General features: G+C 44.1%; 2 protein-coding genes across 3 annotated transcripts in view; one reads left to right on the plus strand and one right to left on the minus strand.

Annotated features, from left to right (window-relative positions):
* Window positions 1–18,830, plus strand: part of LOC6600054 (E3 ubiquitin-protein ligase highwire) — a 45,970-nt gene that overhangs the window by 13,804 nt on the left and 13,336 nt on the right. The gene's annotated exons all lie outside the window — the stretch shown is intronic.
* Window positions 6,354–18,334, minus strand: LOC6600056. 2 transcript variants are annotated; one of them, XM_002025035.2, is made up of 6 exons: window positions 18,044–18,334; window positions 9,822–10,089; window positions 9,589–9,755; window positions 9,227–9,516; window positions 7,996–9,146; window positions 6,354–7,107 (listed from the first exon to the last, which is right to left on the minus strand). In XM_002025035.2, exons 1-6 carry the CDS (start codon window positions 18,287–18,289, stop codon window positions 6,530–6,532), a joined length of 2,700 nt encoding a protein of 899 aa, XP_002025071.2. In that variant the 5' UTR covers window positions 18,290–18,334; the 3' UTR covers window positions 6,354–6,529. The 2 variants fall into 2 exon arrangements, 1 of the variants encoding a protein (XP_002025071.2); XR_003409193.1 differs by having other exon boundaries at window positions 7,040–7,107; window positions 7,302–9,146; window positions 18,044–18,327.

Here is an 18,830-nt window from a genome sequence, read left to right on the forward strand (position 1 = left end):
AGTAATTTAATAAGAGGAACATAATTAGTGGTGAGAATAATACATTTTCTTGTATCACATTCACCACGTACAGTGACTGCGAAAGATATGGACACATATGCAAAAAATCATGAAAACTATTGCCTGTTGGCACTTCTCGAGACTGCTTGAACCGCTTTATTCTCGTTGAGACAGGCATACCTGAAGACCTGTGGGCTGCCTAATTGGTATTTCCAAGTAATCAGCACTTATTTCTACAATTCTACAGTTTGATCGGTCTTTACTATCATGAACCAGTGGAATGTTTAACAACATTTTGAACGTGTTCCATACGCCATGACAGAAAATATATGTACACCTCCTACAACTGTTAGAGACTACATACATATGTACACTACTGGCCAAAATAATAGGTACACGCTTATGAGCTTTCTTTCACGTCCTATAAAACTTTTCTAATAAACATAATTAAAAAATTAAATTTACTTTTAGTTTTCTAACCTACAATAGACTATAAAAATGTTTGTCATAAGCGTTTTTCATTTCAAATATATATTTTATGATCGATTAAACCTTAAAATCATAAATAAGGGCTGGCCAAAATAATAAGTACAGCAATTCTCCAAAGCGAAAAACTAAAAGCGTATCAAAATTTTTACACTTTTTTCTTATAATTTATAATCTTTTAATAGTATCCTATATAGCCACACTTATTTTGGATGATTTCGGCCATTCTTCTTGGCATACTAGCAATAAGTTTGCGGCAAGTGTCCACTGGAATCTCACACCATGTACATGACTAAATGAGTCTCTTATGCAACGAAAGCTTTTTGATAATAGCAAGTAGGCAACTAGAAAAGTATTTAAGATCTTGTCACAAAAAGTGAACCCCCAGTACTATCGATCGGGTAATTTTATAAAGGCTCTTGTTTCCGCCACATTGTACGTAAGCGAAAAAACATTTTTCTTTATATTTCTGCGCTTGCATTTTTATTTTAGAATCAACAATAGTTATATTTATGTACTATCAAAGACTATACAATACCAAGTTGTTGCATGAGCGACCAAAAAGCTGTTCTATGGCGGGTCCTAACATTAGAACCCAAAAGGCTCGAGGGAGCGCGCGGGGTTTCAATTCCCTTTTCGCATGTACTTCGTCTCTACCGCGACCCCGCTGCCCATCGGTTTCGTCTGTTCGGCAATTCTGGACTCTCGACCCTCAGCACCGTCGAAGCGGTGGTCGCGGATCGCCGATGTCTTTGGAGCGGCACAGTGGGACCTTTGGCCGTCTCAGCTTGCTAAATTAGTTAGTGAATATGAGCAAAGACTATACAATACGACAAAGAGTGCGTGCGAGAGAGACAGAAAATCAGTCTGAGCGTGACGTCGGGCGCTGCGTAGCCACTGCAAATTGATTTGTTCCTTTTGGCTATAAAAATGATCAGATCTGATCCGGATTCAGCAATCTGATAGATATGGTCGTTATCTATGATTCTGCGTTTTTAGTTTTCTCGAATCTGCAATATTGTGGATGCAACAGATTTTCGTCCTTTGTGGGGCGGAAGGGGGTGGGGCGAAATTTTGAGATAGATGTGTGTACCTATTATTATGATCAAGTGTGTACATACATAGCAACATGGAATTTACATTGTTATTCTGCTATGATCGATGGACCAATCGCCAGACGGTATCTTTGACCAACTATAACTTTCGACAGTTGACAGTGTCGATCATAATCATCCGCTAACGCAATTGCCCGATGATTGTCCAAGCTGGAAACTATCTGTGGCTGAGGCTCTAATTCAATCACAACACAACACCCACCCCCTCTCCAATTGTGATGATCACTTCACTAGTTTCTGTGCTGTTGCTGCTTCAGCTTCTCTTTTACTTCAATCAATGCTGGGACTCTGGCGAATGCTGTTAATTGAATTTGGAGGTCGGTACTGTCGTCCATCACATAGGAAATACTGTACTTTTGTGACTGTGACTGGTATTGGGTCTCTCTGGTAGCCCGAACATGAGCAATTATGCTTTGTTATTTGTTTATGGCCATTTCCATTTGTTTAAAGAACTTAATTTACAAAAGGAAATGTAGTCAACAGCTCGTCGCCAGCTGCGTCGTCGTCGTCGGTTGGCTCTCCATCTCCGTCTCTGCATCTCAAGTGTATAGTAGACTGTTTAAATATTTGCGCACGAGTCGAGAAATTCGAATACGCATACTCGAAGCACTATCTCTCAAGTTACACAAAAGTCAGTATGGCAATAGCCTTGGACTTGCCCAATCGCCCCTTAATCATTCACTGACCATTGAACAGATTGATCCGTGTACTTTGAATGGCACTTTCTGAATGGCACTTCTTGCATTTATTGGATTCCATTTATATGATCAGTTAAGGCTGATGGTATAGTAAATTGGATTATGGGGACCGACTCAGCTGCTGAAGGCATTGACTATCGGATGACGCCGTGTAGGTGGCGACGCGAATTTTTCTCTCTGTGTATCTACGAATAACTGCAACTGTTTCCACCTCTGAAAATAAAATCATCATCAGGCTTTCTTTTGTCTCTGACACATTTTAAAAGTGAATGATAATGTGGAATAGTCATCATCTGCACTCATTCAATTGTTGACACCTTAAATGGATGGTTAACCTAACTAAAGTTGAACCAACGATAGTTTAGTCGCGAGCTGTCGCAGATCTTTCAGCATGCAAAGGCCCCACCCCACCGCTGCGGCTCAAGAGCTCCGGATGTACCGCAGACGCAGTGGAGAGGCAACCCTTTAGGGTGAATTTCCATATGCATCAAGTGGTTTTCATTGTGCGGACCATCGCTTAGGAAATTAAATTAAAGCAAAAATTGCATTTCCTGTCAAGTACAGTCGCTGTCTCCCCCCCCCCCACCAACAATCCGCCCGCCACTGCCGTTACTCAATTAGACGGAAATAATGAACAAATTAACACATTTCATGGATTTATTAACACACAAAACGATCCATGGCTTGGACTCTTTGAGCCTCCAATCGAATCGTAATCGTCGCAATGAAACGACTTGATTGCTGTGCAAATCATTCGTGGGTTTTTCACAACCTGAACCTGAATCATCATCAGTGTTATCATCAGTCCCGATAAGAATGTTTAGGATAAGAAATGTAGCAATAGCTCCTCTTCTACACAGCAAGCTTTCCTTTCAGGTTTGGTGGGTTCTGTAGAAAGCTCTTTTTGCTTTCTACCTCATGAAATATATTCATGATTCTAGCTTTTGTAGTTTTTCGTGGTTTTGGCACAAAATTCAGCTGAACTTTTCGTAACATTGACTCTGGGCGTTACTGTGTATATATTTACATACACACATATGTACATATATTCGAAATCGTTTTTTTTCGTAATAGCAAAACACAGAACTAAAAACAGATTTTTATTTCGCGCTGACTTTTCTTCGTCGTCATTTAACCTTGAAATATCGAAATATCGTTTGGCGATGATGACGCGAACGATGACGGGCAGGGCGCATAATGGATATGGATATATGGCAAGGTGTCGTCTGCCAATTTGTATCGGAGGGGGCGTAAGCAAATACACAAACACACACACAGACTTGTGCGTTGCTAATTTACATGATTTGCTCGTCTCCTCTCCTCTCCCATCAGGCGAATGGCAAAGACAGCATACAAATTTCGTATTTTCCTTCTTTTGGCATACCCTTCCTTGCGGAGGATGTATGTATTTTAACGGAGATCGAGTCCATGCCCCTAAAAGTGCAGTTAACGCCTGTCTTTGTTAGCACTGCAGCCTCTTAAACCGGGTGACTATATCTATGATTTAAATCGTATGACTATAGCATACAAATATCATGGACATACATACATATGTACATACATGAGAAAGACTATCGAAACGCAAGGGTATTAAAAGCTCGACCCGCATCGTTTTGGTTTTGGCTTGGATTGTTTGTTTTGGTTTGATGCGTGGGCTGTGCTGTTGTTGCCTTACGCAATGCCCAGAAGGAAAAGGAATCCAGAGAGGAGGAGAGCAGAGCGACCGATGGAGTGGGAGACATATCTGCATATACTTTGCGTCTGCCTCAGCCTCAGCCTCCGACTTCTATCCGCTCTGTTTGAATTCTTTTCTCTCTGCATTTTTTGCCTGCAACTCTGATGCTGCCCTCTCTGGCTGTTTTTATCGTTTTGAACTTTATTATGGACGCGCCTTGCGGCTGGCTCCAAAATGCCACATGCACACGCACACACACTCACAAGACACAAGCCCTGGGGTTAATATTTGATGTAAAGAACCAAAAAGCAACAACAAAATATAGTTAATTTTTACTTTAAATAAAGCTAAGGCAAATATTCGCATTAGCAATGAAATCAGCGCACAAAATTAATATATTAAAACACACGCGATGCTGCCACTCGACGCGAAGCGGCAAAAAACCGCAACAACAACAGCAACGGCGGTCAGTTCGACGGTCGGTCCGTCCGGCTAGCTCTCGCTCTCTAGCTGTTGTTTTTCTTTTTGTTGTTGGCCCAACCGGCGTAAGCGCGTGCAAATGACAAACTGAGCGCCAAAGCGCGATGTCCACGAACCACCAGCCGCCAGCCGCTCAGCCCCCATTGACAGCGCGGCGAGCAGAGCACAGCGTTCGGCCGCCAGAAGGAAAAGCGAGCAGAGCGCGGGGCAGTGCTGTTCACTTGGCCTCCTAGTGTGTTCTTTTGCTTCTTTCATTAAATCTCTAGCTATAAAATCAATTCTATTTGACATAAATACTTAATTTGCAACGGCTTAGTGCTACGTGTTTTTTGTGTAATGTCTAGATAATGTTTACCGCATGATCGAATTTGTTGAGTAGTTAATTTCTGGTTTGGCTTTTTCTTGCTGATCGCAAAACTAGCTTGCTTCTGGCTGAAGTTCCACCACTTGTAGCTGGTCTCTCACTCCTCTCAAAGCTCTCTCTCTCTTGTTGTGTGTACGAGCGCCAGTTTGGCTGTGACGACGACGTCGGCACCGTTTCTAAGCGCGCTCAAAAGAACCAAACCAACAGCAACAAAAAACAGAAAGAATTTTTCGCGTTTATTTGCTTTGCTTGCCTTTTGTACATATGGATGCGGGAAAGGGGAGGCTCAAGTTTAAGGTACATTACATATAAGGTCAGGCATAAGGTTTGAGTTTTCTGCAGCTTTCGCGCATACACATGTATATCCCATAAGAAACTGTAGCAGAGACCTTACCTCTTATTTAATAGACCTTGTTCGGGTTGAAGTCGCTGTGATGGTTGGTGGTCTATGCCACAGAGATGCTGATGCTGCTACTGCTTCTTCCTTTGATTGCTTGCGCAGCGCTTAATTGAACGGCCACCGCCTGACATGATGCAGCGCTTGACACTTGCTCCGCCACACAAGCCCCCGCAAATGCGGAGTGGAGAGAGGTATGCCGGCGGTAGAGAGACAAAAACGACACAAATCAAATCAAAGGCAAACATCAAGCACTTAGTAGAGAGCTTGTTAAGAGCTGCCCGCTACCCGCTCGAAACTCAAACTCAAACTCAAGTAGAACCTTAAGTACATCCATCCATGTGCGTGTGTGTGTTTTGGAGGGAGGATACTCTTCATCTCACTCAGATGTATGCCTAATGTCGAGTCATCGTAGCTAGCTGATACGAATATACGATATAGAAACGACTCATTTCTTATCGCTGAAAATAATTGAGTGACAAATTGAGCATTTTGGTGTTTCTATGAAATGGCTGAGATAAGCGCAGGCAGAGGATAAGCCAGAGAGAGGCGACAGACCAGAGAGATAGCGAGAGCGTGGGAGTGATAAGTGCATGTGCGTGGTAAATGCAATGCCCAAGGTGTATTTATATATGAGGTGAGGTAAGGTGTATTGTAATCTTTTTTCAGTTATTTAAGCTTTGAGCTTTGTCATCGGCAATATGTAAGTATGTATGTAAATCCAAGCCTGGACTTGGCTGAATAGACATGCCTCCTATTGATCACCGCCCATTGCCATCTCTGGCGTGCATGCACAGACATGTACACGATCCACAGACGAGGAGACACAACTGATCAATCTGCTGACTCGACTGCCTGCCCATATATGCACATTAATTACTCAAAAAGGCTTTTAGAACGGATTTGCATAGCACCAGCCGGCAGCAGCGTTCACAGTATTTTCGCTTGCAAATCAAGTTCTACAACATTTCAAAATGTAATTTCAGCAAACTTGCCTTTTGGTTTTAACCTATTACCTCGTTGCCGGCCATAACAATCGACCCAAACAACTGTGGGTGATTAATATTTTGTGTCTCCGTACCAGAACAGAGATATCGCAGCACCTGCAGGGTAAGAAAAGTGTCAAACACAGTAGTGGTAGTAGGCAGTACACTACGTTTATTGAGGACCCTCTTTTACTTTCATCACTTTCACTTGTATAATATGTAGATTGTTCACTTAATGTTTACTTTTTCCTTCAAATATCACATTTCATGCTTTTTATTTTCTTTTTTTGTGCGTGGCAGGGCTGTGTTTGGGGGCGTGGCATGTCTTTCAGGCATCCGCGTAGTCGATCACATCGCCAATCTGAACCGTCTCATCGCTGCCCCCCGAATGATCCGAGCCGGAGTCCATATGTTCCATGGCCGCCAGACTGGCGGCACCATCCAGGCACTCAAAGCTCCTCACCCTACCCCTACACCCTGGCCCCTGCCCCATCCTCTGACTGTATGGCGGGGGCTGGGCCTGAGGCTGGGCCTGAGGCTGTGGCTGTAGCTGTGGCTGTGGCTGGGCCTGTGTTTGGGGCTGAGATGGGGGATGGTGAAATTGTCTTTGGTAGCGTGCTGAGGTCAGCTGATTTGGATGGAATTGCGGCATCGCCTCGAGATCCTGTCGCAGATCCCGCACATGCCGCTGTGGTGTGATATCTGCTCTTTCACCGCCTCCTGTTAGTGGCCCACTGTTGGGCGTGGCACTGGCTGTGGAACGCCATACGGGTGTGGCATAGCTAACATGCTGCTGCGACGGTGGAGCGGGCAGCTGTGTCTGGCCTCTTGTGGACGGCAATTGGGTGCCCAGGTGTCGCATGGGCAGGGCATACTGATAGGCCGGGGGTATATCGTTATTCTCATCTGCAAGGAGAATACAGAGACAATCGATTAAATGGCGATGAAAATATACAGAAGATACACCCATCTGAAGATATATAGTCACAGATAGAGATTGCCAGAGATAGAAACATTGACAGAGACGTGGGGTAGGGTAGTAATATTTACGAGTAGATTACGAATAGGAAAAGAGAGAACCATTTGTTTTGTATTAGTACCTTGGGTTAATGCGCTCCATACGTGTGTGTGTAGATTGCCTTTTCTTTGTGTGTGTGTGTGTGTGTGTGTGTGTGTAGGTGTGTGTAGGTGTGTGTATTTAAATGTGTCTTGCTTTGGGCGCGGATAAATATGTACATGCATAAATACATAAAATATTTATACATCTTTGTTTGCTTAAAATAAAGTGCAGGGATGGTATTTGTGGATCATCCTGTGCTTCTTTGTGGGGTGCATGTGGATCCTATGTTATTATATGTCCATCAGCTGTTCCTACTGTTCCCGCCACTTCCTGTGGGTGTCTCCTATAGGTTTCTTCCAAACGGTTCTTCCTCTGCTTGTAAGGTCTATCTATTTTTCCGACTAACGTTTTTAAAGCTATTTTTTGATTAAACACGTGCCATCAACCTTAATACATACTCAATCTATCGATATCTATTGGTTATCCATATTATATACAGTATAAATATATTGGTATTTGCGATTAGGGGATTACATGAATACAGGTACTACGGGACTACCAAGATTACAGGTTTACAGTCGTTTGGAATTCGTTGAGATGCTGGTGGTTTTGTGGACGGGTGCTAGTACTAGTGCGAGGGGGTTGTGGTTCGAGTGGGCGGGGCCGGCCACTGCTGTTACTGTTACGGTTGTAGTCGTACGAGGGCAGTACGCTGTAACTATAACCGTACTTACTGGATGCCGATGGGGCAGTGGAATTGATGGGTTCCGAGTAGACGGGAGTCTCGGTCATCGGGTCCGAGGGCGACGAATATTCGCTTGTTAGCAGCGGCTCACACAGCGGCTGTTGCGGCTCTTCATAGATGGGTTCCTCGTAATTGGGGGCACTGGGTGCCGCCGACGCAGTCGGCCTGTCGTGGGGCATTGCCGATGTGGCATAGTAGTCCTCTCCCGGGGCCGTTGGACTGGTGCGGCTGCTGTTGCTGTTGCTGTTGCTGTGGCTGTTGCTGCCGCTGGTGTCGTGGCAGTCCAACAGATGCTGGGTGAGCAGTTCCTTGATAGTGGAGGACCCATTGGGCATCTCCTTGATGGTATCGATCACCTGGTTCTTGCACTCGACGCGAGTCAACTTTCCGCTTGCCAGCTTCCGGATGCTCTTCCCAGTCCTGTCGCCGTCACGCAGTGACTCTGTCTGCTTGAGCATGGTGCGCTGCTCATCATGTGTGAAGCTGCACAGGTCCACATTCCCAGAGCCCGAGGTCGAGCTGTTGCCGCTCTTTCCCTTCGTCCAACAGCCCATAAGCCCTGCTATCACCACCACAAAGACAAGGATTACCACTATCCCACTAGCTATCTGGCGGATGGTAAGGCTACCGCCACCGCCATCGCTGGCGGTTCGTGTCGACCACTGGCCATTGGTGCAATGGCGCGTCAAATTATTGGCGCGTCCGCTACCGCTGCACGCTTCGTGTACGAAATGCCGCCTGTTGACACTGCTGGCATTGAAACATCCCCGATCGCTGGCGATCAGGGGACAAATTATCTCCGAGTCGAGATCGTGATCGGTGAGCCGGTGCATCCATTCGTTGTCGCAGCTACAGTCATGCCCCACCGTGATGCGATGAACCTCGCAGTTGCTGAAATTCAGGCTACTCTGCTCCGGATCCTCCAGTCGATTGTTGGCAAAGGTGCAGTTGAAGGGCTTCGACAGCTTGGCCAGCTCCAAGCCGAACTGATTGAAATGCCCAAAGCTGTTGTTCTCGATGACAATATGCTCGCCGTCCTTTACGCGCAGCCAATTGTGCTCCGTGTGCTGTACGGTGTTGTCCTGAATGAAAACGAACACGCTATAGATTTGCATGGCATTTGATTTGATTTTCATGATGCTGGAAACACACAGAGAGAGAGAGAGAGAATATCGGATAGAGAGATTCGGATAGATCTATGGAGGGTGATCCCCACTCACGTGTTGTTCTTGAGCGTCAGTCGGGAGATGCCGCAGTCAATGATTGCCTCGCTGTCAATCATTCCGATGGTCGTGCCCTTGAAGGACACGTGATCGCTTAGGAGCTTACTGGTGAGGGCCCGCGCCTCGATCGTTCCAATGTGGCAGTCCTCGAACGACAGCTCTTTGATTTCGGTCACATCGAATGCGTTCGTCTGGATCCTGCCGATCCTGGCCCTCACAAAGCTCACCTTTCGCATCGAGACATCAAAGCTGCCAATCTGTTCGATTCCTGTGTCTTCGATGCGTAGCTAAAGAACAAGAGCGAAGGAGGATTACATGAGATGCGTAGCAGATGGATTGATGGATTAGTTTTCACTTACATTCACCAAAGACTTGGCACTGCTGTTCGTGTTGGGATAGAAGGTCTTCTCCTTCATCTCGAGATTCTCCACTTGCCGAAAGGTACAGGAAATGTTCATGTTCTGAAAGGCACGTGGAAATACCACCACATCCTGGCTGTTCTCCACCCGCAGCACAAACTCCCCGCCTGTTCAGAGGAAAAGGATACGATTGCTTTAGACTCTAGGTCGCTCTTTCTTCTTCAAAAACTCACCTGAGAAGGCTCCCTCGCGTATAAACACCCGTTGGACTTTGCGCACTTGTATGTCCGGATATCCACCAAGATTGTTCTGAAATGCGTTCTTTGTGAACTCCACCTGATCGCTCTCCGTGCTCCCCAGGCCCTCGATGCCGAAGAAATTTACGCGATTCCTGCGAAAGAACTCGCTGTGCAGCTCAAATTGTGTCCCACCGGCCAGGCGTATTCTCATGGCAGTTATGGCCACTGGGACAAAATACTTGGAATCCCATTTTGCGGAGAGCTGTCCAGAAGAGAACAGAGAATCAAATGAGTATTTTGTGAATATTCAAAAGGGCGAAATGAAAACAGAGTCCACAAACATCAGAGCAGCGGTGGCCACTTCAAATAAGTCCGGTATGTTAGATTTGTGGTGAAAGTGGATGTGGATGTGTCGAACCCCATAAAGTGTACATATATATTTTTGATCAGCATCAACAGCCGAGGCGATTGAGCCATAGCTGTCGCTCTGTCTGTCCGTCTTGTGTGACGCCTAGTTCTCAGAGAATATAAAAGTTAAAGCAAGCGAAATTCTGTATCCAAAAGATGAAAATCTGAAAAAACGCAGAACCGTAGAGAATGACCAATTCTAGCAGATTACCGAATCTGGATCAGATCAGATTATTATTATAGCCAGAAGGAACAAATTAATTTTTAGTGGCTACGCAACGCCATCCACGCGCTTACTCATTCGCTCTCTCTCTCTCTCTCTCTCTCTATCTGTGTCTCACACACTCTTTCTCGAACAGTGTGCGCCCTCAGGCGGAGTCGCGGCCGTAGCTGCGTCTCAACGTCTCCCCTCGTTCTGCATCTTTCAGATCGAATAAAAAGTAAACTAAGTAATATTCGATTCCCTTTTTGGTATCTTTTATTAGGCTTACTCATTGTCATGCCTCTTGCATGGACTGTTCTAACCTAATCTAATCTAATAGATATTTCAAACTACATACATATGTATACATAAAATAATATTCATATTATATAAAATAAAATTCAATTATAAAATATCTTATGTACATAAATATTAAAGTTTATTACATTCGTATATTGCATGAGGGTTTTCAAAATTACTGTTGTCTTAATGTTGTCTTTATAATTGAATTAGAAAATTTATGGGAACTGTCCATGAGAGTATTCAAGGTGCGACGAGGCATCTAAATTTTTGCTTTGCAGATAAAAAGAAGTCATTGGGTGCAAAGTCAGGACTGTAGGGAGGATGAGTGCTAACCTTCACGGAATTCGTCAGCGACTGAATTACGACCACTATTAAACTCTGCAAACCAGCGATAAACTGTCGTTTTTGATTGTGCTTTCTCGGCATATAAAGAACTAAGTTCATCAACACATTCTTGTTGGGATAATCCACGTCGAAAGTTGTGAAAAATAATCCCACGAAAACCCTCTCGAGAAATTTCTATTTTTTTGCCAAATTGATTTTTTTAACTGATCGTGAACAAAACAAAAACCAATTGTACATAAAAACGTTGTACGTACATACATATATGCTAAAAAATGACAAAGTTTATTACGGCGTTGCCAGATTTCACGTATTGGCTTTAGTATTGCCCATTCTCGAAATATAAATAGCAACCCTCGTATGAACTTTGAGATTTTCTTTGTATCTGTTCGAAATGTAATTGTAAATGTTGTCACTTCAGTTGTTCTCAGTCCCAAAATGGGGCGGCATTATTTTTCAGAGGGAAAAAATGGTCGTTATTTAGCCTTTTGAGAGTATGGCCAAAAACTAAGGCAAGGCATTATAGATGATACAAAATGTGTGTCTGTTTTACCGACATCTGAATTTGTTGGTCTCGTTGTAAGTTTCGGTGAAAATTTTCAAATGGGGAAATTTGTAAATGGAGTCCACAGACATCAAAGTATTGTTGCACCATCCATCCGGCGATGTGTGTTTGTGTGTGTGTGTGTGTGTGTGTATATGGTGCTTTGTTGTCGCTATGACTTGACGCTTGACTTACATTTCTTTGCGGTCCCCATCGCATCCCATCCCCTTCCAGTCCCCATTCCATGTCTGTGTCTCGTCTCCCTATTGTGCGAGTACTTGTATTATTTTTAAACGCAGTGTCTGCGACAAAAACAACAACAACAACAACAACAACAGCAACAACGAAAGCAACCATCCATCCAATCCACAACTTGACCGCAACGCAACAACGTTCATTGCTCCAAAGCGACCGACAGACGGACAGAGCGACAGTCCGTCTGTGGCAGAATCCCAACTCAAACGCAAAATGGGAGTGGAGTCTTCTCTTGGTTCTTGTTATTGGTGACTTGGTGCTTGTTGCAATCTTGTCATTAAATTAAGTGAAAAATAGTTTCAACTTCTCAAGTGCTGAGGCCCGGGACGAGCCCCTGGGGGTGACGATTGGGTCGTCTGCTAATGATCTTGATGATCTCTTGTTGATCTGCTCAAGATCTATCTTCCTTATTATTATTAACATTAATGAAACGGAATTGACAACGGAATAGGTATTACTTGCATTGATTTCCCTGATGGAGGATCCTTCTTTCTAATCGTGTTGGCTGCGAAATCGCAGATGATTCACCGATTCCAGCGATGAATCGGAACTTATTTCAAGCCATTCCATTCCATCTTTCACTGATTACACTGATTCTGTTTATCCTGAGCGACTCAATGCATAACTCTATATTCTTTGTGACTGTACACATCATATCGATATATTTCTTCACAGTTAGCCCATGAATATCCAAGCCCTCAATTGGGAATCAGTTAAAGGACACGTCCTTGCTCCCATCACTCCTAATGCTTCGAGATTTATTCCTCGATAAGCGACACCGGACCAGACGCACAAGCAAAACGTGCAAAAGAGAGTGTCCGAGAATATTTAGAAGAAACTAAGCTACATGTCGTGTGCACGACGCGGTATATACGGTAGTTATTACGAATCGGGTTTCGTTGCCGCTATTATGGCTCATCGATATCTTTGGATTCAATTTCCGTTTCGTACGTGCCCTCCTTTGTCTCTGAAGCTGTCTCTCTTTCTCTTATTGTCACTGTCGTGTGCTGTCGTATTGCCATAATGTTAGGCAAATGTTTCGGGGGTATCCCATTGTTTATGCCACCTGCTGGACATGATGATGATGGTGTTGTGTGGATTGTGGTGCGTCTCGTGTGAGTTCAATGGCTGGCTGCAGCTGCAGCTGCAGATTCTTCCATGTCGATAAGAGTATATCCCCCCTATATATGGGATTTGGATCGCACTCGTTGTCGTTGTATTTTCTGCCTCTTTGCAGTGATTGCTTTCGCTGTGTGTGTGTGTGTGTGTGTGTTTTCTTTTGCTTATTTATTTATTATTCTTATGCTTCATCTCGAAGATTGTTCATTGCAAACAGCAACAGCAACAGCATCCCCATCCCCATCCACGCTTAGCGTTTTCTCGCTCTGGTGGCTTCCGATGGGTTGCATGTCTTTTCAATTGCTCCAGTTTCTCGCTCTTTCTTTTTGTCTTTCTTTCCGCCTCTCTCTCTCTCTCTCTCTCTCTCTATCTGAAGAGGAAGTCTCAATTACGTGTAAGTTTCAATTTGTCCGCTTGCTTGTTATTCCCTCCCACCCTCTTCCTCCCTAAATCTTCGCTGTATCCGTATCTGTATCTATATCTATATCTACATATATGTATATCTGTATCTTTATCCCCCAATTCCTCATTTCTCACCCCATTTCGGATTCAAGTTTATGTGTGGAAATGTGTGGAAAAAAACAAACAGAAAAGAAAAGAAAGGAAAAGAACTTGGCCCAAAAGTTTATGAAGTTCGGATATGTAGCGTTAGATATATGTGCATACTATATATAGATACATATATTCATATACACGTATCTACAATTGAGGTCAAAATAAATCAGGTTTTTTTTTTGCAACAGTCCTTCGGTGGCGTGGCTTATCATGGGGCGTGGCACCTCAGTGAGAAAAGGCACAGCAAACACACCCAAAAAAGGACCACAAGGAATACAAGTGAAAATATATACACCAACAACTAAAACCCACAATCAGCGCAATTATTGGCCAAAATATCAGTAGGGAAAGAAGGGAATAAAAAAAGTCAATGGGTATAAATTTTGGAATACAAGTGAAAATATAAACACCAACAACATCATCATCATCATCAACAACATCATATAAACATCATCAAATCAGAGCAATTATTGGCCAAAATATCAGTAGATCGATCGGAAGGCAAACCGTTAAAAGAAGGCTAGAAAAAAAGTACAGTTTTTTTTGGGAAAACTCTTCTAAAAGCTAAAAAACCTTAAGGGTTTCCATTAAAAAAAAAAACACATGCATTTCAAACATGGATAAGTTGTAGAAATGTGTTGGAAAATGGGCCTGATCTTCCACAGCTGCCCCCCTTAAAAGCTGTTTGGAAAACGCCAAACATACAGAGCTATGCTAAGTCCTCTTAACTCCTGTCCCTATCCCGGTCTTGGTGGCGCTCCTCAGAAATGCTCAGCCTTTGCCCTTGGGAAGGGAGATGTGGGAGAACACGTTTTTCAAAAGGGCGGTCCTTGATGTGCACAACCTCGAAGGATCCGGGATAACAACGGTGCCCACACGTGCCTACAAATTCCTGCCTCCGGTGATCATTCACCGAATCGAACGTGATGTCGGTGTCGGTCAACCTGTTCGGTGTCGTAGGCATGGAAGACAGGATCGGGGTAGGATGGTGCGAACACCCTCGCCCCCACTGATTCTTCTTGATCTTGCACAGCTTGTACTTGACCTCCACGGCGGCTATGATGTGAATGGAGAAAAGTCCCTTCACGTCGTACACCAGAAGGAAGTGCTTAGCGGTCTGCTCGAGAGTCATGACATCCAAGAAGCCAGCTGGTTAGGTGCGATCGGTGCGAACCTTTCCGTCAACCTTGGCTAGACGCTGCATGACAGTCTTGGTAGCCGCAGCACCGTCTAGGGTGTACTTGACACGATTTCTCTCCCCCAAGTTTGTCCAACATCCATGCCTTGGGTGCGCCTAAATGCTTCATATTCTTCTTAGGGTCATGTGCTATCTTTACAGTAAGTCCGTCTTGCAATACAACAGGAAAGGGATCGATTTAGGACCGATAACTGTGGCCTAGATGGGAGCTATAACCTATTGGAGCTATGCTATTATTTTCCTTATTGCTTTTTTTGTGACTAATATTCACAATACTTGAGCATTATAATATCTCGTATAGAAACAAACAAAAATATATGTACATATGCTCTTATCTGGAGAGCAAAGTGTCTTTTGGTAACTAAAATATTGCCCGCCGCTGTATCCATACTCTCTCTCTCTCTCTCTCTCTCTCTCTCTAGTATGAGAATGTGCATTGGTTTCCAGGCCCTATTTATAGACCAAAACGGAGAAACGGAACCGATCTGGCCTGGCGCTTTTCTCTAAAAGATCATTTACCCATACGCTCCCTCTCATTCCACTATTCTTTACATATTTTTCCGGGCATTTTTGTCGTCGAGACAACTTTTACATGATATTTTTAACCATCGAATGGGATTTTGGTATGGCTGCTCGATGGTGTACAGGGGTACAGGGGCACAGGGGTAGTGGTAGGTGGCAGGAGTAGGCTGAGTGGAGTGGAGGCCTTTTGGGGCGGAAATAGCTGCCACCGCGAGAGACTCCGACTCCATCGCTGTCTGGAAAGTGCCAAAAGCTACAAAATACAGCAGCAGCAGCAGCAGCAGCACATAAATAAATAAGAAACAAAAGCCAATTAAAAATAAATTATGATGTGCCTGCTATCCGCTTGCCCCTGCCCCTGCCCTTGCTCACTCTCTCTCTCTTTCTCTCTCTTCCTCCATGGATTTCCCTTAGAAAAAATCACATGGCCACAATGTCTCTGTGGGTCAGCAATCGGTGGGCCACATGGTTTTTCAGGACGTCTGAACGTGTCCCTGGAAAAAGGACTTTCCCCGTTGTGGAAGAAGAGCCCTCCTTTGCAGGCACACACACACACACACACACACACACACACACACAAATATACATACATGAAAATGCACCCATCTGGTATAATCTAGTATCTGGCATATCTGGTAACCACACAGCACGCACGTCCGAGAACCAGACAGTACGTGACTTTTTCTTGGACCCCTCTCGGAGCAGTAGTCTTTCTCCTTCACCTTCTCCTTCTCGTTCTTAGCCTCCTCCACCTCACACACATATCATCTGATGATTCGAGGAGGTGTCGGTGCCAGTGTCGGTTGTTTTGCACTTCTTTTTCTGATAAAAAACCACACATTTTGAAGCAACTGGTTGGGCAATACTTCTAGAAGCTTCTTCGGAACTTCAGAGATTTCAACTTCCAACTGACTGAAAACGTGCACGTGCAGTACTCGATAAGGTTTCAATTCCAGTGCAGAGCTCATTGGTAGTATACCATACTATTTCCAATGGCAATGATTATACCTAAATAATGGCTATATTTTGTATCTTTTGATGGGTGGTTCTGTGCCACTTATTGGCCCAAAAAAATTATTCATTCGAGTGACACTTCCTGCGGTGTGCCTGCATTGCCTGCCTCCTCCTCTTCCGCCTCTTCGTACTGCCTCGTGTCATTCCGTCTGAATTTTCTTCTGTTGCTGTTGCTGTCTCTGTTTATTGTTAGATGAGAGAGCATTCAATTTGTGGCACTTGATGGATTTTTAGCAGCTTCCACAGCCCATAAATGTGCGAGTGAGTGTGTGCTCGTTCTGTCTGTCTGATTGTGTGTGTTTGTTCTTCAGAGTACTATTTAAGTAGACATTCGAAATGGACCTTTAAGTAGGCGGCGGCGCGGCATTTCACTAAAACACACCGCAACGCACACACACACATACATACATATGTGTCATTCCCCTCCCTCCACCGTCCTTCCTCCGTCCTCTACCTTCTATGCACCCCCTCCTGCATTCATTATTTTGAGTGCATTTTGGAGTTTAGGGATTAACCACTGGTTAACTTCTGTGGTCGAAAATGATTCATTGTAAGTCCCCAAGCAGCTAACACACCATTCCAATTTTTGTAAAGAATTTCCAGTCTCCAATTAGATTAGAATTATCTGCTAAGACATATGTACATATGTAACATTTCTTGTAGTATTTAATTTGATAAATTATTGTGAAATCCATAAATGGAGAACGGGTGTTATGGCATGCACCCGTCGCCCAAATGCAATCCACAAATTCTGATGTGGATGATCATATCGGAATAACGAGTATTTCTGTGTCCGCAAGACGACGACCCACACACAAGTGATAAGCTTTCATTGTGTGTTTGTGTGGGTTGGGAATAGGGCGACGGATGGATGGTGGCATCTTAGTTCCAGAGAAAATGTCGAAAGCAATAGAGATATAATATATGTACATATGTACAAGAGTAGTACATAAATAGGAATACTCCGTATACTAGAGGAGAATAACTCCGTTCTGCCATAAATCCATTTTTTCAATCACTTGCACTTGTCTCTCTCTCTCTCTCTCTCTCTCTCTCTTTCTATCTCTATCTCTCTCTTACTCCCGTACAGACGAGACGAGACGCACACGTTCTCGTTCTTGCTCTCTTTGTGAACCGTAATTAATTAGCATAACCTGTTCAACTGGTTGAAGCGGGAAGGCACAGAGAGCGACCGACCGCCTTCTTTCGGTTCTTTCATTCATTTCTCTTACATTCCGTTTTGGAGCTTTTGTTTACATTCCCCGATCCGGGGAAGTGGTGGGGAGGGGTTATGCGACCTGTTAAGGCCATTCCACATGTTTACTAAGCAAAAATGTTGTTTAAATTCGATTTGGCAGAAGAAAAATCAAGCACATCCGTAACTTTCGTTCCGAGAACCAAACTAAAATTATAATTTCTAACAAAAAAAAAAAGATTCCCTACAAGGCCATACATATTTAAATGTTTGCATGAAAAGCCACAAAAGTATGACTATTCGAAAAGAAAACATCTCTCAGTCCATCGCTGGCGCTTTTCGCAGTCAACGTCACTGCCTTTGCTTTTCTTTTGACTCTTTTTGCCCGGCGTGTTCGTTGTTTGCTTTGTACTTGCTCTTCTAAATAAAGCCAGCAACTTCAAGAGCGCTCAACACATGTGTGGATTGTATGATGGCATGCAGGTTTCGTTTATAGCAAAAAGCTGCAAATTAGTCGGCAGCCCCCACCTAGATACATATGTAAGTACCTGTTACTCACCGTTTGATTCCGCTGAAAATCGCATGTAACTGTGTTCCTTTGGCAGAAACAGTGATTGCATATATCCTCGCCCAGCGTCTCGGCGATCAGGCTAGCGGGAGCGGCACTCCTCCAGGCGGGGCCGGGACCGGAGTAGGCGGAAATTGGCATTCGGCCGTACAGTGGTCGACCCCTGGCTTCAACATCAGACACGACCAGCGAGAGAGAGCCAAGAATCAGCCAGAGCATAGTCGATTTTTCAGACATCGTTACCCGCGTTTGTTTTTCTTTCTTCTTAGAAGACAATTTTTGTTGTTTTTCGTTTAATACTTTCGTTTTTCTTAGGCAATTGAGAACGCTTTTTATTTATTTTTCTCTCCCTCTTGCTGTCAGTGCTCGGAAAACGGTTTTTTCTTGCAATCTAAGACACCGCACTAAAATACATATTAACGAGCCCAGCCGCTGTCATCCACAGAAATACATATTTGCACTCAGAATACACCGAAGAAGAAACAACAAAAAAAATTTAAAAAATATGTGAACTCGCGATCGTTGTTCAATGGGTAACTAAATTCGGCCGCTCTTCCGCACCGAGCAGTGCTGAATGATCACTGAATTCAGTCTATTCGCCTCCAAAGGCAGCCTCTGCTACTGTGGCAGAGAGTGTAGCAGAGCAGAGTGTAGCAGTGCTACAAGGTATATTAATTGGTGGTAAGGCACAACCGGCTGTGCTGCTCTTCCACAAATCACACCGCACCATTTGCTGCCATCGAACTTCCTGCTATACGTATGAAAAGTAATGGTTTTG

Source organism: Drosophila persimilis, unplaced genomic scaffold (genome assembly GCF_003286085.1).
Source record: "Drosophila persimilis strain 14011-0111.01,24,50 unplaced genomic scaffold, DperRS2 tig00000829-arrow-arrow-pilon, whole genome shotgun sequence".
In the NCBI taxonomy this organism is placed as follows: Eukaryota; Metazoa; Arthropoda; class Insecta; order Diptera; family Drosophilidae; genus Drosophila; species Drosophila persimilis.